This window comes from Myxine glutinosa, chromosome 7 (assembly GCF_964187855.1).
Source record: "Myxine glutinosa chromosome 7, kmMyxGlut1.1, whole genome shotgun sequence".
NCBI classification, from domain to species: Eukaryota; Metazoa; Chordata; class Myxini; order Myxiniformes; family Myxinidae; genus Myxine; species Myxine glutinosa.
This window is the reverse complement of record NC_136267.1, coordinates 161,920,560-161,938,712: the sequence shown is the minus strand read 5'-3', so window position 1 is coordinate 161,938,712 and position 18,153 is coordinate 161,920,560. Positions and strand designations below refer to the sequence as shown.

Below are 18,153 nucleotides of genomic sequence, written 5' to 3'. Positions count from 1 at the left end.
GCCGTGCCATTGACTGTTAATCTGACGTCCTCAACCTTTCTCTTGAGAGTAAAGATTCCAAGCTTAGACTTAGGCCCAGAGATGGCAAAACCCCATTTTGCAGCCCACTGCTCAATACTGACAACATCAGCCTGAAGGCGCTTGGAGATAAACGCACCGTTCCTGCCCCGAACCCAGATAGCTATATCATCGGCAAACAAAGACAAATTGCCCCGCACCCCTGGAAGAGAGGCAACATCATTTATCATTATGTTGAAAAGGGTGGGACTAATGCAACTACCCTGAGGAATACCCTTTTTAGTGAGAAACACGGAGGACAGAGCAGCACCAACACGCACTTGAAAAGATCTGCCAGACAGGAAATCACGGACCCACCAGAAAAGTCTGCCCCTAATGCCTAACTGGTGAATCTTAAACAGAAGACCGTCCCTCCAGACAGAATCATAGGCCTTCTGAATATCAAGGAAAACCCCCAGCACCGACTCGCGGCCGATGAAAGCCTTCCTAATGTCATTCGCCAGAGAGACTATTTGATCTGAAGAGGACCGACCCCTCCTGAATCCACTCTGACATCTATTAAGCAGATTATTCTTTTCTAAGTAAAATATCAGGCGTTCATTAACCATCTTCTCCATAAGTTTGCTAACAACAGAAATAAGAGCTATCGGGCGATAAGAGGATGGGTCTGTAGGATCCTTACCAGGCTTTAGAACAGGAATGATTATGGAGTGCTTCCACGCACCAGGGAGCCTACCTGAAGCCCAGACCTTATTGATCAACACCTGAAACACTTCCAAGACACTATCATCCATGTGCTTGAACATGGAGTGAGTGAGCGAATCAGAGCCAGGAGCACTATTCTTGGACTTGGAAATGACCTGCTTTAATTCACCCAGAGAGAAATCCATGTTAAGCGGGGAGTTATCCGGGCTCACATCACAGAGAATGTCTTTGTGCTGGGAGACAAACTGACGCTTGGCCTCACCTGACTCCGAATCGACAGGATCATCACCTGACTGATCTGAAAAGAAGGACGCTAAAGCAGAGGCCTTCTCCTGGCTTGAATAAACAGGGGCGTTATTGCTGACCAACCAAGCTATCGACCACCCTCCACCATTCCTGCCATACATACTTCTAACCCTACGCCAAACAGAGCTAATGGAGGTGTCCGGATTGATAGACGCACAAAATGCTCGCCAAGACTCTGACTTGGCGCGTTTAATTACCCGCTGAGCTTGAGCTCTTCTTCTCTTGAACTCGATGGCATCTTGAAGCAGCAAGGATTTCCTAACTTTTTTAAAGGAAGACTTTCTGGCCTTAATGGCCCTCGCGCATTCCTCATTCCACCAGGGAACTTTAATTCTCTGACCGATCTGACCTTTACACGTGGGGATAGACTCGAGAGCACTGCGATAAACTCCTTTGACTAAACTATTACTGAAGATATCAGGATTCTCGTTAAATAATTCAGGCTTGACCACCTCGGAGCAACATCTGGAAAATTTACCCCAATTAGCCCTGGAGAGACTCCAAGAGGGAGGCCTATCCAACCCCTCCAGATCTCTCTCCAATTTGAGGTGAGTGGACACCGGAAGGTGGTCACTACCCAGACTGTCTGGAAGAACCCTCCATTCACACCTTGCTGCAAGCGAGGCAGAGACTATCGTGAGGTCAAGAGGGGAAGACCGACCAGAGGCAGGATTTATGAAAGTTCCACTACCATCATTCAGTATTACTAAGTCAAGGTCGTCCATCACCTTCTCCACACAAGAACCATTACTGTCCGTGAGCTTAGAGCCCCATAGAGTGTTGTGGCTGTTGAAGTCACCGCACCAAAAGATTGACCCTTCGCACTTGCATAAAACCTCTTTAAGCGCAAGAACATTCAAAGAGAGACACGGATTATAAAAGTTAACCACTGAGAAGGTCTCACTAGGGCTAGGAAATAAAACCACATTACACTCCAACTCCACATGACAATCAATAACCCTATGAGGAACTCCTGACCTCACAAAAACCCCACATCCCCCCCCCCCCCCCCACTGCCCCTAGCTCTATCCCTGCGAATTAACAAATAATTTGGAATCCTATATGAAATGTGGCTCTTTAACCAAGTTTCTTGGATACATATTATATCTGGTTTTACTATGAGATCACTTAAAAATTTAATAAACTCTGAACCGTGAGCAGGTAAACTTTTCGCATTCCATTGAAGGAGCCTCAGTCCTCAAGAAAGGGGGGGTCTTTCTGAGGCCTGGACTTCGACCCGCTCCTCTTGTGCCCCAACAGAGCGTGGATCTGACCAATGGAAAATTCCTCCCAACCCAGATGCTTAGCCGCAGCAACCGACACAGCACGGATTTTGTCCGTTCGACTAGACGCTACTGCAGAGCAGTTGATAGATTCGGAAATAAACGCAATAAACGCGTCTTTAGAAATATTTAAATCTGACTCAGATTTGGCTCTCTCTGATCGACAATCGACTCGCTCAGTTTCAGTCTGGACTCCTACTGTTTTGGTAGCGACCTTCACCGAGCCAATGGGATTAGAGTTACGCAAACCTGCATACGAGGCAGGTTTAGTCCCAGAAACTTTCGAAGCGGCTTCAGCGTAAGTTAATTTTTCCTTTACCTTTACCTGCTGAATTCGCGCTGCTTTTTGAAAAACCGGGCAGCCTCGGAAAGCAGAGCTGTGCGCCCCACCACAATTCCCACAATGCATTTGCTCACTCGGGCAAACACTACGCTCATGATCGCCATTGCATCTGCTGCAGTGAATCTTGCCCTGACAAGCTGGGGCCGTATGCCCAAACCTCTGACACTTGTAGCATCTAAGAGGAGCCGGTATGTAATCTCTTACCGTGAAGGCCAAATAGCCGAGCACTACCTTTGATGGAAGGCAAGAACCACTGAAGGACAACAAGACTGATAAGGTGTTCACCTTCTCTCCATCCCTAAATGTGGTTAGACGGCGAGCATCAGTCACTCCACTGGCGGCCAAATAACTCTTAATCTCTTCAATTTATATGGATGAATCCACCCCATAGATGACACCACGACATTCTCTCATGTACTTCGGGATTTGACACGAAACACAGACCTCACCAAAATGGGTTGCTTTCAACACCTTGTCCCTTTGCCCGGCTGACTTGCACTCAAGGAGCAGGTCGCCCGACCGAAGCACTTTCGCAGACACTACTTCCCCGAACTCTCTCTTTATAAGCGCTGCTAACTTTATAGGGTTGGACGGACCCACACGATGAGGCCTCTCAACGGCAGCCACAATGACCACAAACTTATCGAGCGAATCAACGGGGTTGCCAGAGGCCTGGGAGAGGGAAGCCCTACGCTTGGGCTTCCCAACTGAGGACACCTCATCAGAGGACACCTGGCCTCCCCTCTCTCTCTTCCGAGGTTTGCTAACAGATTTAAAAGACCCCTCCTCATCCTCCCCCGAGGGACTCTCCATTTATTCCCACTAGCGGGAATTTAATCTGGACCGGGAATCAAGCCCGGAAGTGCGAGCGACGAGACCGCAACGATACCGCCACGAGACCGCCACAATAACGAAACGAGGATCACGCAGCCCGATCGCCACCATCAACCACGGGATTGAACAACACCTGTTCTCCCCAGCGACCACATCCCTGCCCCCCACTGACTACGCTAAACATTCAACACTAAATGGCGCCGAAGCAGGCAGACGTCAGAAGGAATTATCCGTATTCCAGGCATGTGTGTCACATGCTGGGATGTTATTTGCTTAATTAACACATTTGCCACACCTGTGTGGAAGCTGTTGCTTTGGTGTCCCTCATTTACCCAGGTGTTTCCAATTTTTGTCCACCATCTGTAGTTTTAATGAACATGCATCCATGCTTTTCTATATAACATACTTGGGGTAACTCACATTTTACCTGTTGTTTTATTTGTGCATTGTTTCACCTTTCTCGCTAACAAAATGCATTGCTTCGTATATCTTGTGCCCTAGATGTTAGTAATACATTTTCCGGCACAGTCAAAAGTTCCATATCGCTAATCTTTTATTTTATGAAATGTATTCTCTTTTTATTTTTATTTTTTATTCTAAATTACAGATTCATGCTATTTTGCACCACTTTTCAAAAAGTCAAATTTGCATTTTTAAAATGTCTACAGTGTAGATTTTTTGTTGTTGTGGCAGATCAAAATATGTTGATTATTTGTGGTTCTTAAGAAACTTTCCTATTATTTTACAGGGCTCTTACCTAATGACCTGCGGAGGAGGTCATTTAAATCTACAAAAGATTTTTTGTTGTTGTGGCAGATCAAAATATGTTGATTATTTGCGGTTCTTAAGAAACTTTCCTATTATTTTACAGGGCTCTTACCTAATGACCTGCGGAATTTAAAAAACCATCTGCTTCAGGTGAGCTTGCTGATTATTCACTGTGTTTACCTGCATGAGATTGCGGTGTAACACTTCGTTTGGTATTCTCTTATTATGCGCTTGTTGCTTTGGCAAAGATTTACGGTGGTCACTGTACTTGAGTTTCCCAAATGATCAAAGCAGAGGTGCCTTCCGGTTATGGATTTTTAAAACGGTTCCCGAAACCAACCTCGTATTATAGAGCGCCTAATATGAAAAGCATTTTGCAGATTTTATTGGAACTGGCATACAAGACCTGTTGCTTCGCTGACGGGAACACCAATCTTTGCGTAATTGAAAAAAAAAAAGTTGCTGTTGTTTGATGTTAAAAAAGACATTGGATGAAAGAGATGGGGAAAAATAAAACTAGGACGTGTATAGGGGGAGTGTTAAAGGAATATTAATCACAGCCTTTTTAGACGCTGAATTGCAAATAATAGACAACTGAACAACACACAAGGAGGAAGATCAAAATGAAAAAAATTCTCACCCTCCCATTCTCACCCTCTTCTTTCTTTTGAAGGATAAAACATCTTTGTAGGGAGATGGATAAGTGGTTATGTTTACTTCCTGAGAGTTGTTTCATTGAAATCCGATCTCAAGTTAACAAAGAAGGATTCCTGAGAGATCCTCCTCTCTCTGTGCAGGGATAGCCAACACAGATATCTCTGTGTTGGCGTTTGCAGTTTTGACCCGCGTGTCCATGTACACATAAAAAGAAAAAAAGAAAAAAAATTGGATCACAAACATTCCCGGGAGTTACCCGAATCCACGATAGTTGGATTTATTGAAATCCGTTGATCCGTTCTGAAGTTATAACACGACAAACAAACAAACGGACAGATAGACACGGCTCCTTTTATAATATGGATGACACCCGCCATTGCATCTAACGTGCAACTCTTTATGTATGCTTGCACCTATGCAGTTTCTATTCCTCCGCCGACGAAGTTACTGGAGGCATTATGTTTTCGAGTTATTCGTCCGTCTGTCTGTGATAGGTTTTTGTTACCGCGATAACTCAACAACAGCTGAAGGGATCTATGTCAAACTTGGTACAATTATGTATAATGATGCAAAGATGAACGGATTACATTATGGGGTCAAGAAGTCAAAGACAGAGGTCCCGTTAGTTAAAAATTATGTTGATGTGCTAACTTGTGAACCAGTGATGGGATTTTGACCAAACTTGGTTTAACTATACTAGGGCATTGCCCGTACTATATCTATATCTAAAATTATATCCCCCCCCCTCTATTTACATGAAATGGTTTGGTCCAAAGCGAACGGCTTGCGAGTCCGGTGACAATCCCCCCCCCTCTATTTACATGCAATGGTTTGGTCCAAAGCGAACGGCTTCCGGAGTTTGGTAAAGAAATCGCCATCGCGTGCACAAACGCGCAGGAAAGCGAATGAATCGCAAATTCGTTTTTATTAGTTTTAAAACATCGTTTAACGCCAACATAGCGCCAACATAGTTTGCAAACGTGAAATAAATGAATACGCTCTCAAATGTGCCGTCCGAGGCAGAGTGTGTCCGCCACGTTCGGCACACGCGATCGTTCGCTGCTCTCTGATTGGTTGAATCGTTTTTTGGACATAGCTCGGTAAGTAATTGTCCGATTAATATGAAACCTTGAAAAGGCACATCCTCGGGTCCCCAGCAATATACCTGGCAAGTTAAAAGTATATCGGACCCGTGGTTGTCGAGAAACAGCGGTCACAGACAAACAGACGTACAAACGTACAGACAGAGATTACTGGAATTATAGATAGATATTGTTAATTGATCTTTTCATTGATCTTTGATATATTGATATTTTCTACCCCTGTTAATCCACCCCAAACCCACCTCTTTCAAATCCCCTGTTTTCTTTCCTGAAAGTCCCTTTAATCTCCATCTTGTTTATCCCCTGTACCTTGTAATTTATACTTTGTAAAGTAAAACAATTTGCGCAACATTTGCTATGGGATGGCTGACCGGGTACTGCTAGGAGGGAGTGACACACGTGCTCGGAAGCTATGGATGGACGTGCACCTACAGCCTGTCGACGCAAGCACAAAATAACAAGAAAATTCTCAGGAACGCATAACGCAGCATGAAACTCCTATTGAGGGGATGTTAAGCTTCAAAATACCATATGCAGTGATGTGCAATTTAAAAATCTCAAGTTGCAAAAAGTTGAAGTCCCATGTTGGTGTGATGTTAAATTGACATGAATATTTTCCGTTTTCTTTCGTTTCGTTTTTTTATAACATTCCACTTGTCCAAGCCTCTTGTTTACCCTCCAATAGTATTGAGATACTCTTAATAAAGTGTGTGCTTGTGTGCATGTGCGCTTCATCATCACAGAGCTATGGCACAGAGCAGCTGCTGACTTTGGCTAACCTGCGAAGGGCTGGTCTGTTGGCCGATCAGCAACCCCTGGAAACGATGGGAAAGTTGGTGGCGGATAAGACTGTAGGCAAGGCTGTCGGTGAGAAATCCACTCAACTCTGCAGATTCAACGTGTGTGTGTGTGTGTGTGTGTGTGTGTGTGTGTGTGTGTGTGTGTTTTGCACCAAAGAACAATGATAAACTTGGTTGTTTGTTGCAGGTATCGTTCTTCAAAATGTGCCCAGGGTTTCTGGACCACTCCATGTATGTATGTATGTGTATGTATATATATATATATATATATATATATATATATATATATATATATATATATATATATATATATATATATATATATATATATATATATATATATATATATATATATATGTATATATATATGTATATATATATAAACACACACACACACTACCAGTCCAAAGTTTTAGAACACCTCCATTTTTCCAGTTTTTATTGAAATTTAAGCAATTCAAGTCCAGTGAATAACCTGAAATGGTACAAAGGTAAGCAGTAAACTGCTCAAGATTTTTAAAAAGCTTAGATTAGCAAAAAGGGAAAACAATGTAAATTGCACAGTTATATTGTAAAAAAAAAAAAAAGGCCTTCTTCAGGGAACAAGTAATGGGTTAACAACTTACAGCTGTTCTGCAGCAATGTAAGTAAATTAAGCCTTGAAAGTTGATGCAAACAATTCCGACAGGTGTCCCAACCTCTGCTGATTACTCGATTACAAACCCCCTGTCTGTATAAAAGCAGTATTGGAACAGACTGTTATTACACCCTCTGAAGCATTATTTGGACAATATTGCACTGCAGGAAGTAGTATATTGGAAACTGGAGGACACTCTGACAGGAAGAGGTCTGGCAGACCCAAAGCCACAACAGAATCAGAAGACAAGTTTCTGAGAGTCAACAGCTTGTGTGACAGGCGGCTCACAGGACAACAGCTTCAAGCACAGCTTAACACTGGTCGAAGTAAGCAAGTCTCAGTTTCAACTGTGAAGAGAAGACTTCGAGCTGCAGGTTTGACAGGTCGAGTGGCAGTCGGAAAGCCATTGCTAAGATGGCAAAATAAGAAAAAGAGGCTTGCCTGGGCCATGAAGCACCGCCAGTGGACTACTGAAGGCTGGAAGAGGGTCTTATGGACCGATGAATCAACATTTGAAATCTTTGGTTCATCACGCAGGGTTTTTGTACACCGTCGAGTCGGTGAAATGATGGTTCCTCAGTGTGTGACACCAACTGTCAAACATGGAGGAGGAAGCGTGATGGTCTGGGGGCTCTTTTGATGGATCCAGAGTCGGCGACTTGCACAGAATGACTGGCACCCTGAACCAAAAGGGCTACCACAGCATTTTGCAGCGCCATGCAATAGTTGCAATACCCTCTGGAATATGCCTAGTTGGTCAGGGATTCATCCTACAGCAAGATAATGACCCTAAACACACCTTCAGGCTATTCAGGAAACACACCTTCAGGAAACGCACCTTCAGGCTGCATTTTCCGGCACTGTCAAAAGTTCCATATCGCTAATCTTTTATTTTATGAAATGTATGAAACTCCTATTGAGGGGACATACCTTAACCCCACACCTGAACCAAAAGGGCTACCACAGCATTTTGCAGCGCCATGCAATACCCTCTGGTATACGCCTCATTGGTCACGGGTTCATCCTACAGCAAGATAATGACCCTCAACACACCTTCAGGCTATGTCAAAACTACCTTCGAGGAAAAGAACAAGACGGTAGGCTTCAAATCATGGAATGGCCAGCACAGTCTCCAGACTTAAACCCCATCAAGCTGGTTTGGCAGGAACCGGACAGAAGGGTGAAAGCAAAGCAACCTTCAAGTGCAACACATCTGTGGAAACTTCTGCAACAGTGTTGGGAAGAACTTCCTGAACAATATTTGATGTCCATTGTAGAAAGAATGCCACGAGTGTGTTCGGCGGTTATATGTGCAAAAGGTGGCTACTTTGCCGAGTCAAAAATTTTAATTAAATTTTGTTAAACAAAATGATTCTATGATTTCCTTTTTATCTCCAATTGTTTATTTGTTCTATGCTTAATTTCAGAGTACATTGAGACATTAAACTGCATACATTTAAATAAAAACTTGAAAAATTGAGGTGTTCTAAAACTTTTGACCGGTCGTGTATATATGTATGTATGTATGTATGTATGTATGTATGTATGTATGTATGTATGTATGTATGTATGTATGTATGTATGTATGTATGTATGTATGTATGTATGTATGTATGTATGTATATATATATATATATATATATATATATATATATATATATATATATATATATATATGTTGTTACGGTCGAGGAGGAAGGTACGAGTACGAATCCCCACTCCTGACAACAATTTGTTGCAATCGCGAGACGACCGGGCCCGGAGGGTTCCAAATTCAAGATGCCGAGCACACGTCAAGGTGCACGCGCATGCCGAACCCTCCGCGCGATCGATCCTTCACATCCCCACACCTTATGGAATGCCGAGCGGTTTTGCACACGGTGTGGAAAGCGGTGTTACCCCCACGAGATTTATGGACCCGAGACTAGCCAAATTCAGTCTCGGATGATGCTAGGCCAATTGGTGAAAGGACGTACCGAACAGGTTGGAAAGGAACAAAATGTACAGCCTTTTATTCAGGAGGCACAGAGAAAGAGACGAAGATACAGCTTAACAAATATTACCGATCATAATAACCCCGACTTGGCGCCATCACACTCTGACACACACACACACACACACACACACACACACACACACACACACACACACACACACACACACACACACACACACACACACTCACAGGGACAAAGGACACTCTGGTTAAGGGCGTACCAATGGACGTGCTGGGGTTGCCTCGCTGGTGCCCACGTGGTCTGGTGTGCGCAGTTCTGTCCTCACGTGCAGCCTGGACAAGGTAAATTCAGCGCAGGTGGGACGAGCTGCCACGCAGGCAGACAACTTCAGCGCAGGTGAGTCTTGTAGAAAATTGCCAACGCTTGCGAGTCAGCCGGATGGCGCAAAAGATCGGCGCAGACGCGATGGGTGTCGGGCGTTTAACAAAGCCAAAACACGTGTCATCTGGTTGAGACAAAACAAGAGTTCAGAGCAGGGTGTCGTCCACGTGGCAAAATCCAAGGCAAGAGCACTATCCTCGTGTGCGCGGCGTAATAACAAGAGAGGTCGTGGCGTGGTGAAATCCCAGGCAAAAAGAGAGAACAGAGCAGGAGGTCGTGGCTTGGCAAAATCCCAGGCAAAAGAGAATGAATTGTGATCCGCGTGGGCTTTTACCAGATCCGCCCATGCCCCTCAAAATGTTCCACAGCCTCCCATTGGCTGAGGTTTGCCGCATCACGGCGACGGGTTCCCGCCCCCTCACTGGTCACGTGGGCCTGTGCTTCTGACCACGCCCGATTAATAAACTTTCATAAGAGGCTATTTGGCCCAACTTGCCTAACTAAACGCATGTTTGGTCTTTTTTTACTACACAATGGGAAGGGCTAATCTTTACATTCAATAAGACATAACTGACTAATGCAGGCTACATGTTGTCGTGCAATTGACTATAGGGAGTTTGCCTTTATGGCACAACCGCAACAATATATACAGTCACGTGAAAAAGTAAGTACACCCCATTTAAAGTTTAGACTTTTTCAACATATTTCAACATACAGCTATTTGATCTTCATTTCAACAATATTGATAGATAAAGGTGATATAATATAACAAATATCATGAAACATTTACATTTTGTAGTCCATATATAATTTATCATGAAATAACATGAAACATAGAAGCCTGGTGTTGGGCTAGCGGCTAGGGTGCCAGCTTAGGATCCTAGGATCCTGGGTTCGAATCCCAGTCGATCGCTGAATTAACGCCAGGGGGGTTGACTCGGCCTGTCATCCTTCCGAGGTCGGCTAATTGAGTACCAGTTCACTGGTAATTCTCTGTTTGTCGTAAAAGGCGACAAAAAGGGTTGGCGGCAGGAAGGGCATCCGGCCGTAAAACATTGCTTCAAAAAGGGGACCAACAAAACCAACAACAACAACGGTGCCCAAAAAAGGCCAACCCCCGCTTTGCGGGGGGAAATGGCCTCTAAAGGTGGTTTTAAATTTTTTTTATTTTATTTACATTTTGTAGTCCAATGTATAATTTAAATAAACATAAATGCAAATTTCGCATGTGGAAAAAGTAAGTACACCCCTACATTTATCACTACTTCAAATACCTAAAATTAGAATCAGGTGCACCAGCTCAGGTGCAAATGATTAGAACATCGTTCGAGAAGATCTTGGAGGAACCTGTCTTATTTAAACCTCAGACATTTAGTTTGGTTTGCTCTTTGTTGTTGAAGTGTGCGGCGTCACCATGCCTAGATCAAAAGAGCTCTCTGAGGCCTTCAGAAAGAAGGTTATGGATGCCTACGAGTCTGGCAAGGGATTTGAAAAGATCTCCAAACAATTTGAAATCAATCATACGACTGTCCGGAAGATCATCTACAAGTGGAGAAGATTCCAAACAACTGCTAACTTGTTCAGGCCAGGCCGCCCCAGCAAGTTCAGCCCGAGAGCAGACCGCAAGATGCTGAAAGAAGTCTCGAAGAACCTCAGAATGTCATCACGGGACCTACAGGTAGCGCTTGCCACTGTTGATGTCAAAGTGCACGAGTCTACCATTAGAAAGAGGCTGCATAAATTTGATCTACATGGGAGGTGTGCCAGGAGGAAACCTTTGCTGTCCAGAAAGAACATCAGGGCAAGACTAAAGTTTGCCAATGAACACCTAGGCAAAGACCAGCACTTCTGGAACAATGTGCTCTGGACAGATGAGTCAAAGGTAGAGCTATTTGGCCACAGTACTAGAAGACATGTTTGGCGAAAACCAAAGACAGCATTTGACCACAAGAACCTGATATCAACTGTAAAGCATGGTGGTGGAAATATTATGGTTTGGGGCAGCTTTGCTGCATCAGGGCCTGGGCAGGTCACCATCATAGAATCCACTATGAATTCTTCATTGTACCAGAGGGTGTTTGAGGATAATGTGAGGCCATCTGTCGGAAAGTTGAAGCTCAACCAAAGGTGGACCTTGCAACATGACAATGACCCTAAACATACCAGTAAATCCACCAAGGAATGGCTGAAAAGAAAGAAATGGAGGGTTCTGGAATGGCCAAGTCAAAGCCCGGATCTAAATCCCATCGAGATGTTGTGGGGGGATTTGAAACGAGCTGTGCATGCAAGAAACCCCTCAAACATCGCACAGCTGAAAGAATTCTGCATGGAGGAGTGGGCAAAAATTTCTCCCAGTCGATGTCAGATACTGGTAGACAGTTATAATAAATGCCTACTTGAGGTTGTTACTGCCAAAGGGGGCAATACCACCTATTAGAGCCAAGGGTGTACTTACTTTTTCCACATGCGAAATTTGCATTTATGTTTATTTAAATTACTAGGGCATTGCCCGTACGTGGGTGCCCGTTCCTTGCCAAAAAAAAAAAAAAACGCTACCCGTACGCTCTACCCCGCCCGTACGCCCGTAAACAAAAAAAACAACGCTCTTCGCTTCCGCCCTTCGCTCTGACTGAATTGGGAGAAATAATGCGCATAAGAAATCGAATTACGTACCGTAATGGCGGTCAGCTCGTAACGCGCTCAGCTCCGCTCGTCTCACATCGGCCACGCCTACGCAACAAAGCGTTCTGTGATTGGCTGCCGGAAAGCGTGCTGCCGGACAGTCTTCACTGTCCGGAAGTTCGCAAATCGCAGTTACGATGAATCGTTTTAATTTAATCGCAGTTTGAATTCGTTTTAAAACATAGTTTAACGGCAACATAGTTTTCCAACGTGAAATAAATGAATACGCTGTCAAATGTGCCGTCCGAGGCAGAGTCTGATCGCCACGTTCGGCACACGTGATAGCTCGCTGCTCTCTGATTGGTTGAATCGTTTTTTGGACATAGCTCGGTAAGTAATTGTCCGATTAATATGAAACCTTGAAAAGGCACATCCTCGGGTCCCCAGCAATATACCTGGCAAGTTTCAAGTATATCGGACCCGTGGTTGTCGAGAAACAGCGGTCACAGACACACAGACACACAGACACACAGAGATTACTGGAATTATAGATAGATACAATGGACTACAAAATGTAAATGTTTCATGATATTTGTTATGTTATATCACCTTTATCTATCAATATTGTTGAAATGAAGATCAAATAGCTGTATGTTGAAACATGTTGAAAAAGTCAAAACTTTACATGGGGTGTACTTACTTTTTCATGTGACTGTATATATATATATTGTTGTGGATATGAGAATGTTTTTTTTATTTTATTGTTGTGGTAAAAGGTTGTTGTAAAATATCACCCCTCCTCCCTCCGTTTGTGGTTGTATAAAGGTCAAAGGGCGTTCCCGTAGTTAGTCCATAAAACATACATGCAGGACACGATATATCTTTTTTGACAGTTATATCCTTATTATGTGTATTAGTGTAAGGCTGTGTCTTCCATTAATTGAAATACTCCATTGCACCAGTGAAAGAGATAGATTCCCTTCATTCCCACTCCCAACACTTCCATTCCCCCCCTTTCCGTCAATTGCAATTCGCATTGCCAACTGCATGTTGGGCGGTTTTCCCTTCATCCGCCATTGACCACGAGGCAGGGTTGGGGGAAGGAAGGCGGGTCTCCACCTCGTCATAGCGGGGAGGAGGGGCGTGCCCGCCCGTCGTCATCCAGGGCGGAGCCCGAGGGTCGCGCGACCAACCAGGGCCGAGGTGAGCACCCCGATGGGCGTGTCCAAAACGCCGGCGGCGTAATCGCTGGAGGCGCTATAAAAGGCGCAAACGGAAGTGAGTAGTGAGTTGGTCTGAGTCGGTTGCCAGAGGAGGGTCAGTGGTTGCGTTGGTCGCGTTGAGTTGTCAATGGTGAGGAGACACCAGGGCCAAGAGAGAGAAGGTGCCAAGGGCCATTACCAGCAGTTGCGCCAGAGACGGCAGACGCGCCCTGAGCTGAGCCAGAGAGGCAGCGTTGACTCCACCAGGCAGCTTCAACCCGTTACCCCGCGGGGACCAAATAGCGGTGGCATCGGTGGCCGTCGAGGTCCAGCTGACGTCCCGTGCGGGATCAAGCCCGAACCATCTGCCCCAGCTGAACCTTCCCATTCCTCCTTCCAACATTCATTCCATTCCATCCTTCTTGTATACGTGAGTTTGTTTTGTTTGTTCTGTCCCTGGGTATTTAATTAAGTCTGTAGGTAAGCTAGTATTTTCCCTGTGTCATCTGCGTCTTATGTGCTTGTAAATAAACGTGACTGCTTTCTCTTTGCTTGTGTAAATAATAAATCCAATTACTCTTCTGTCCGTCTATTCGTTTTATTCCTTTTCCTCTTGCATTTCGTCGTTTCAGTCTTTTCCCAGATTGGGCAGCTGTGGTGCGATACGGCCAACGTTTGGGTGGAATCGGGTGAGTCGGGGATCCTGTTAGGTCGCGGTTAAATACACCACCGCTTGGTCATCATAACATCTAAACCGCGATCTGTAACAATTGGTGTCTGGGAGTGGGATTCGAGGCCCGAACCAAATTTTTAAAACGAATACAGAAAAAAAAATTTTGGTCAAAATTACGAGCTGCCGAAATTTGTTTTTTTTTTAAAGAAAAACCCGAATTTTGAAATCGCGCCATGGCTGGTAAAGGCGACGGGATGCCGGTGGGAGAGCTAGAGGAGGGGTTAGGAGTAACCCAGGATCAAATGGAGGGGAGCAATGAGGAGGCGGTTGAGGGAGTATCAGACGCACAAAATGGCGGCCTCGCGCACATGATTATTGTGGCGCCAAATTTAGCCGCGCCCGTGACCGTAGCAGCGCCGCCGATGGATTGGGGCCTATTTATGGAACAAATAAAGGCGCTCATGGTCCAGACAAGTGAAGACCTGAGGAATGACTTGGGAAACCAAATGGGGGTAATGGGGAACTGGATGGATGCTCAGAGTGAGCAATTGGGAGTAATGAGGGACGAAGCGAGGGGTACCGGTGAGGGATTAAAACATGGGTTAACGGGGGTGGAAAATAGAATGGCTGCCCAGGAGAATCAGTTAGAGGGGGTGAAAAATGGGTTAATGGGGCTAGAAAATAGGATGGAAGACAAATTGCGGGAGATAGGGGAGCAATCCGCCAGAGAAATTAAACAAATGGGAGAGCAGATAGAGGAGGTAAAAATCGGGGTAGAAACCAAACTGGATGCTCAGAGGGATGAATTGGGACAGATGAGGGCGGCATCTACAAAAGAAAGGGAGGAGATGAAGGAGGAGATACGACGAGGTGTGGGTGAGGAGGTTTCAGGGCTATGCGAGGAGGTAAAGCGAGGTGAGAAGCGTATGGAGAAAGAAGTGAGAAATAATACGGCAAAGTTACAAGGGGGAATAGAAGATCTGACGGAGGAGGTGGAACAGCTGACGGAGGGACAAAAAGAACTAGTGGAGCAGGTTCAAAAGAACACTGCGGTACTAGGAGGGTTAAAGGCGACACAAAAAGAAATTAAAAACGAATTAATAGCGACACAGAGGCAATGTCAGAGGGTACGTGAGGAACTGACAATGAGGGTGGACGAGGTGACAGAGATAATGGAGACAAAGGACCGGCAGGTGAGGATGCACATAGAGACGGTCACGGTAGCCTTAGAGGACGAACTTGAGGAGACGCACCGAGAAATAAAAGAGGTTAAACAAAAATTAGAGGAAGTGGAAGAAGAGGTGAGTGAAATTAAGAAGGGACGAACAGAAACTAAAAGAGAAATCCAGGAGGAGGTGATGGAATATGTGCAAGGTCGGTGCTCAACTCATAATGTGATGCTCACTAACCAAATAAAAAGTTTGCAGGTGGCAAAGGAGGTGCGGAGACGAGGTACGGAGGTGAGTGGCAATGGATATGATGTGAGGAAAGCTTCAGTCGGCTTGGGGATTGGTTTGGATCCGGGTGTTCGTGAAAGGCCGTTGGTGAAGTGTGCGACAGGTCTGGTGTGCGAAAAAAGAGGTGTGCGAGAATGTCCGACCATGGGGTGTGTGAGGAAAAAGTGCACGCCGAGGAGTGAGTGTGCCGTCAGGAGCGAGTTGGTCGAAGCGCGTGTGCGAGGGAGCACAGGGAAGCGCGGTGTGGTGAGTGTTACGGAGGAAGTAACGAAAAAGTGTGCGCGAGAGGATGCGCGAGAAAGGTGTGTAACGGACAGGTGCATGGGGAAAGGGTGCGCTGTCAAGAGCGAAGGAGAATGCACGCCTGTGGTGAGTGTTACAGAGGGTGTGACGGGAGAGTGTGCGCGAGAGAATGCGCGAGAAAGGTGTGTAACGGACAGGTGCATGAGGAAAGAGTGCGCTGTCGGGAGTAAGGGTGAGTGCGTTGTCAAGAGTGGTGGTGAGAGTAGTGAGAGTGACAAGGAGCGTGAGTTGGTTGTGACAGGTGAGCGAGGATGTACACCTGGAATGGACGGATGCACACCTGGAATGGTAGAGCGTGAGTGGGAATGCACGCTGGAATTGGTAGTGAGGCACGTGGTTGGGTGTGCGGGTGAGAGCACACCTGTGATTGTCACAAAGGAGGTGACCGAGAAAGGGGCGCGAAGAGGTGTGTTGGTGAGGTGTGCGAGCGACGAATGTGTGCCAAGGTGTTCGGTGGTCAGGTGTGTGACCAAGTCGGTGAGCGGAATGAGTGTACCGAGGTGTGTAAGGAAAGGTACGAGGAGAATGGAAACGGCTGCATGTATGAGCAAGAAAGGGGTAGCGTATGCATGTAAGCGTCCAGGTGAAGCATCGACGGTAACCGGTTTAGCGGTTAGAGCGACTTATAGCCGAATCGGGCCCTCGGTGCGTGCCGGGCTTCGCGTGCCGCGAGAACCAGCGGGGATCCGAGCCACGGCGGGTTCGAAAGGACCACCGTGCGCGATCCACGCTGGGCCTCGCGTGGAACGGCCGCGTCCGGGCTCCACTAGGCGGAGCGGGCAGCCCGATAGGAAGGGTCGTCATGGCAACCACTTGCTATTGAGACATGCCGGCAGGTCGAGATCGGGACATTGGATGGCTCCACGCCGAGGTGGTGCGTGGGATCTCGGCTCGGGTAAGCCCCCGTCCCTGCCCCGAATGCGGGACGCATCCAGCCGCTGGCACAAAACGACCCGCGTTCATTGCTCGGCTGTACGAAGCCGGGCTGTAGACGTGAATTGGCGCACCGAGAGGATGTAATAAGTAGACGGGTGATGAGGATAGTGTTTTGGCCCCGAAATTAGAAAAAAAAAGCAAAATTTGATGATGGTATGGGTAGAATTGGCAGTAAATGGAAAATTTTTGAATTGGTTGGAATTTGGACGAACAAAATTTATAGTGAGAGACCCCCGATGTGGTGGGATGGCAAATCCACCATCCCTCACAGACGTGGGGCAAATGCGCAATAGATTATGGGGTGTATGGCAGTGAAAACTAGCCCGGGTGGGTTAGGTTATATTGTTAGGGATCTAGCGAAGAGGACATTAGGTGACGTTAAGGTTAGTTAGTGATTGATACCTGTAGTGGGGACGCAGGTAGTTTAGTGTGGATGATAATGACGTGGGAGCGCAATAGTTTAAACTTAAAGGGACGACTGGGAAGCGCAAGTTTCAGAAGGGAGTAGTTAGCTGAGATGATGCCGTGTGTGTGAGAATTGAACAGGTGAGATTGCACAGGTGTGCAACTGAACAGGTGTGTGGAGCAGTGTATGAGTGAGTAGTGGTGATGTGTGTTGTGTTGACCAACTGGTCCAGGAAGAGGAGGAGGGTGCAGGTGGCACCAGGTGATTGCACAGGTGTGCAACAAACAGGTGTATGTGGCTGTGTGGAATAAATGGAGTATTGGAATGGATGGTCGTGGAGTGAGTATGGTGGAAATTGTGGAGTGGAGTGGATGGTGCGAAGGTGTGAATGGGGGAAGAGTGGACCCCCATCACGGATACCCGGGGCGGGTAGTGTAAGTGTTAGGTAGAGGGTACAGGTAAATTGTGGTTGGATATTGGCATCTGTGGTGCGAGGTGAAAGAATGGTATTTGGATGGGTGCATTAGTGTTGTGGAAATGGCTGGGCGTGTAGCCTGTTAGTGTGTGTAGTTGGTTTGGGCACTCCACCACTGTGAGGATGTCGGCCAGGTGAGGCCGCAGGTGGGCTCTGGGAGCCGGTAGTTGTGGATGGGGCCCGAGGATCCGGAGGACGGACCCGGGTAGCCCAGTGCCAGAGGGCACCAGGGGGTGACAGAGCCAGGAGAGGGCCTGCCCCAGTTAGTTAGGTTAGGGTGAGGAGC

At 46.2% G+C, this 18,153-nt stretch overlaps 1 protein-coding gene across 4 annotated transcripts in view; it reads left to right on the top strand.

Moving 5' to 3' along the window:
- Window positions 1-18,153, top strand: part of VPS33B (VPS33B late endosome and lysosome associated) — a 104,003-nt gene that overhangs the window by 40,001 nt on the left and 45,849 nt on the right. For all 4 annotated transcript variants that reach the window (XM_078782467.1, XM_068123484.2, XM_068123487.2 and 1 more), the window contains exons 17-18: window positions 4,361-4,407; window positions 6,761-6,884. In XM_078782467.1, coding sequence (XP_078638593.1) covers window positions 4,361-4,407; window positions 6,761-6,884 — 171 coding nt within the window. The remainder of the gene's footprint in view (window positions 1-4,360; window positions 4,408-6,760; window positions 6,885-18,153) is intronic.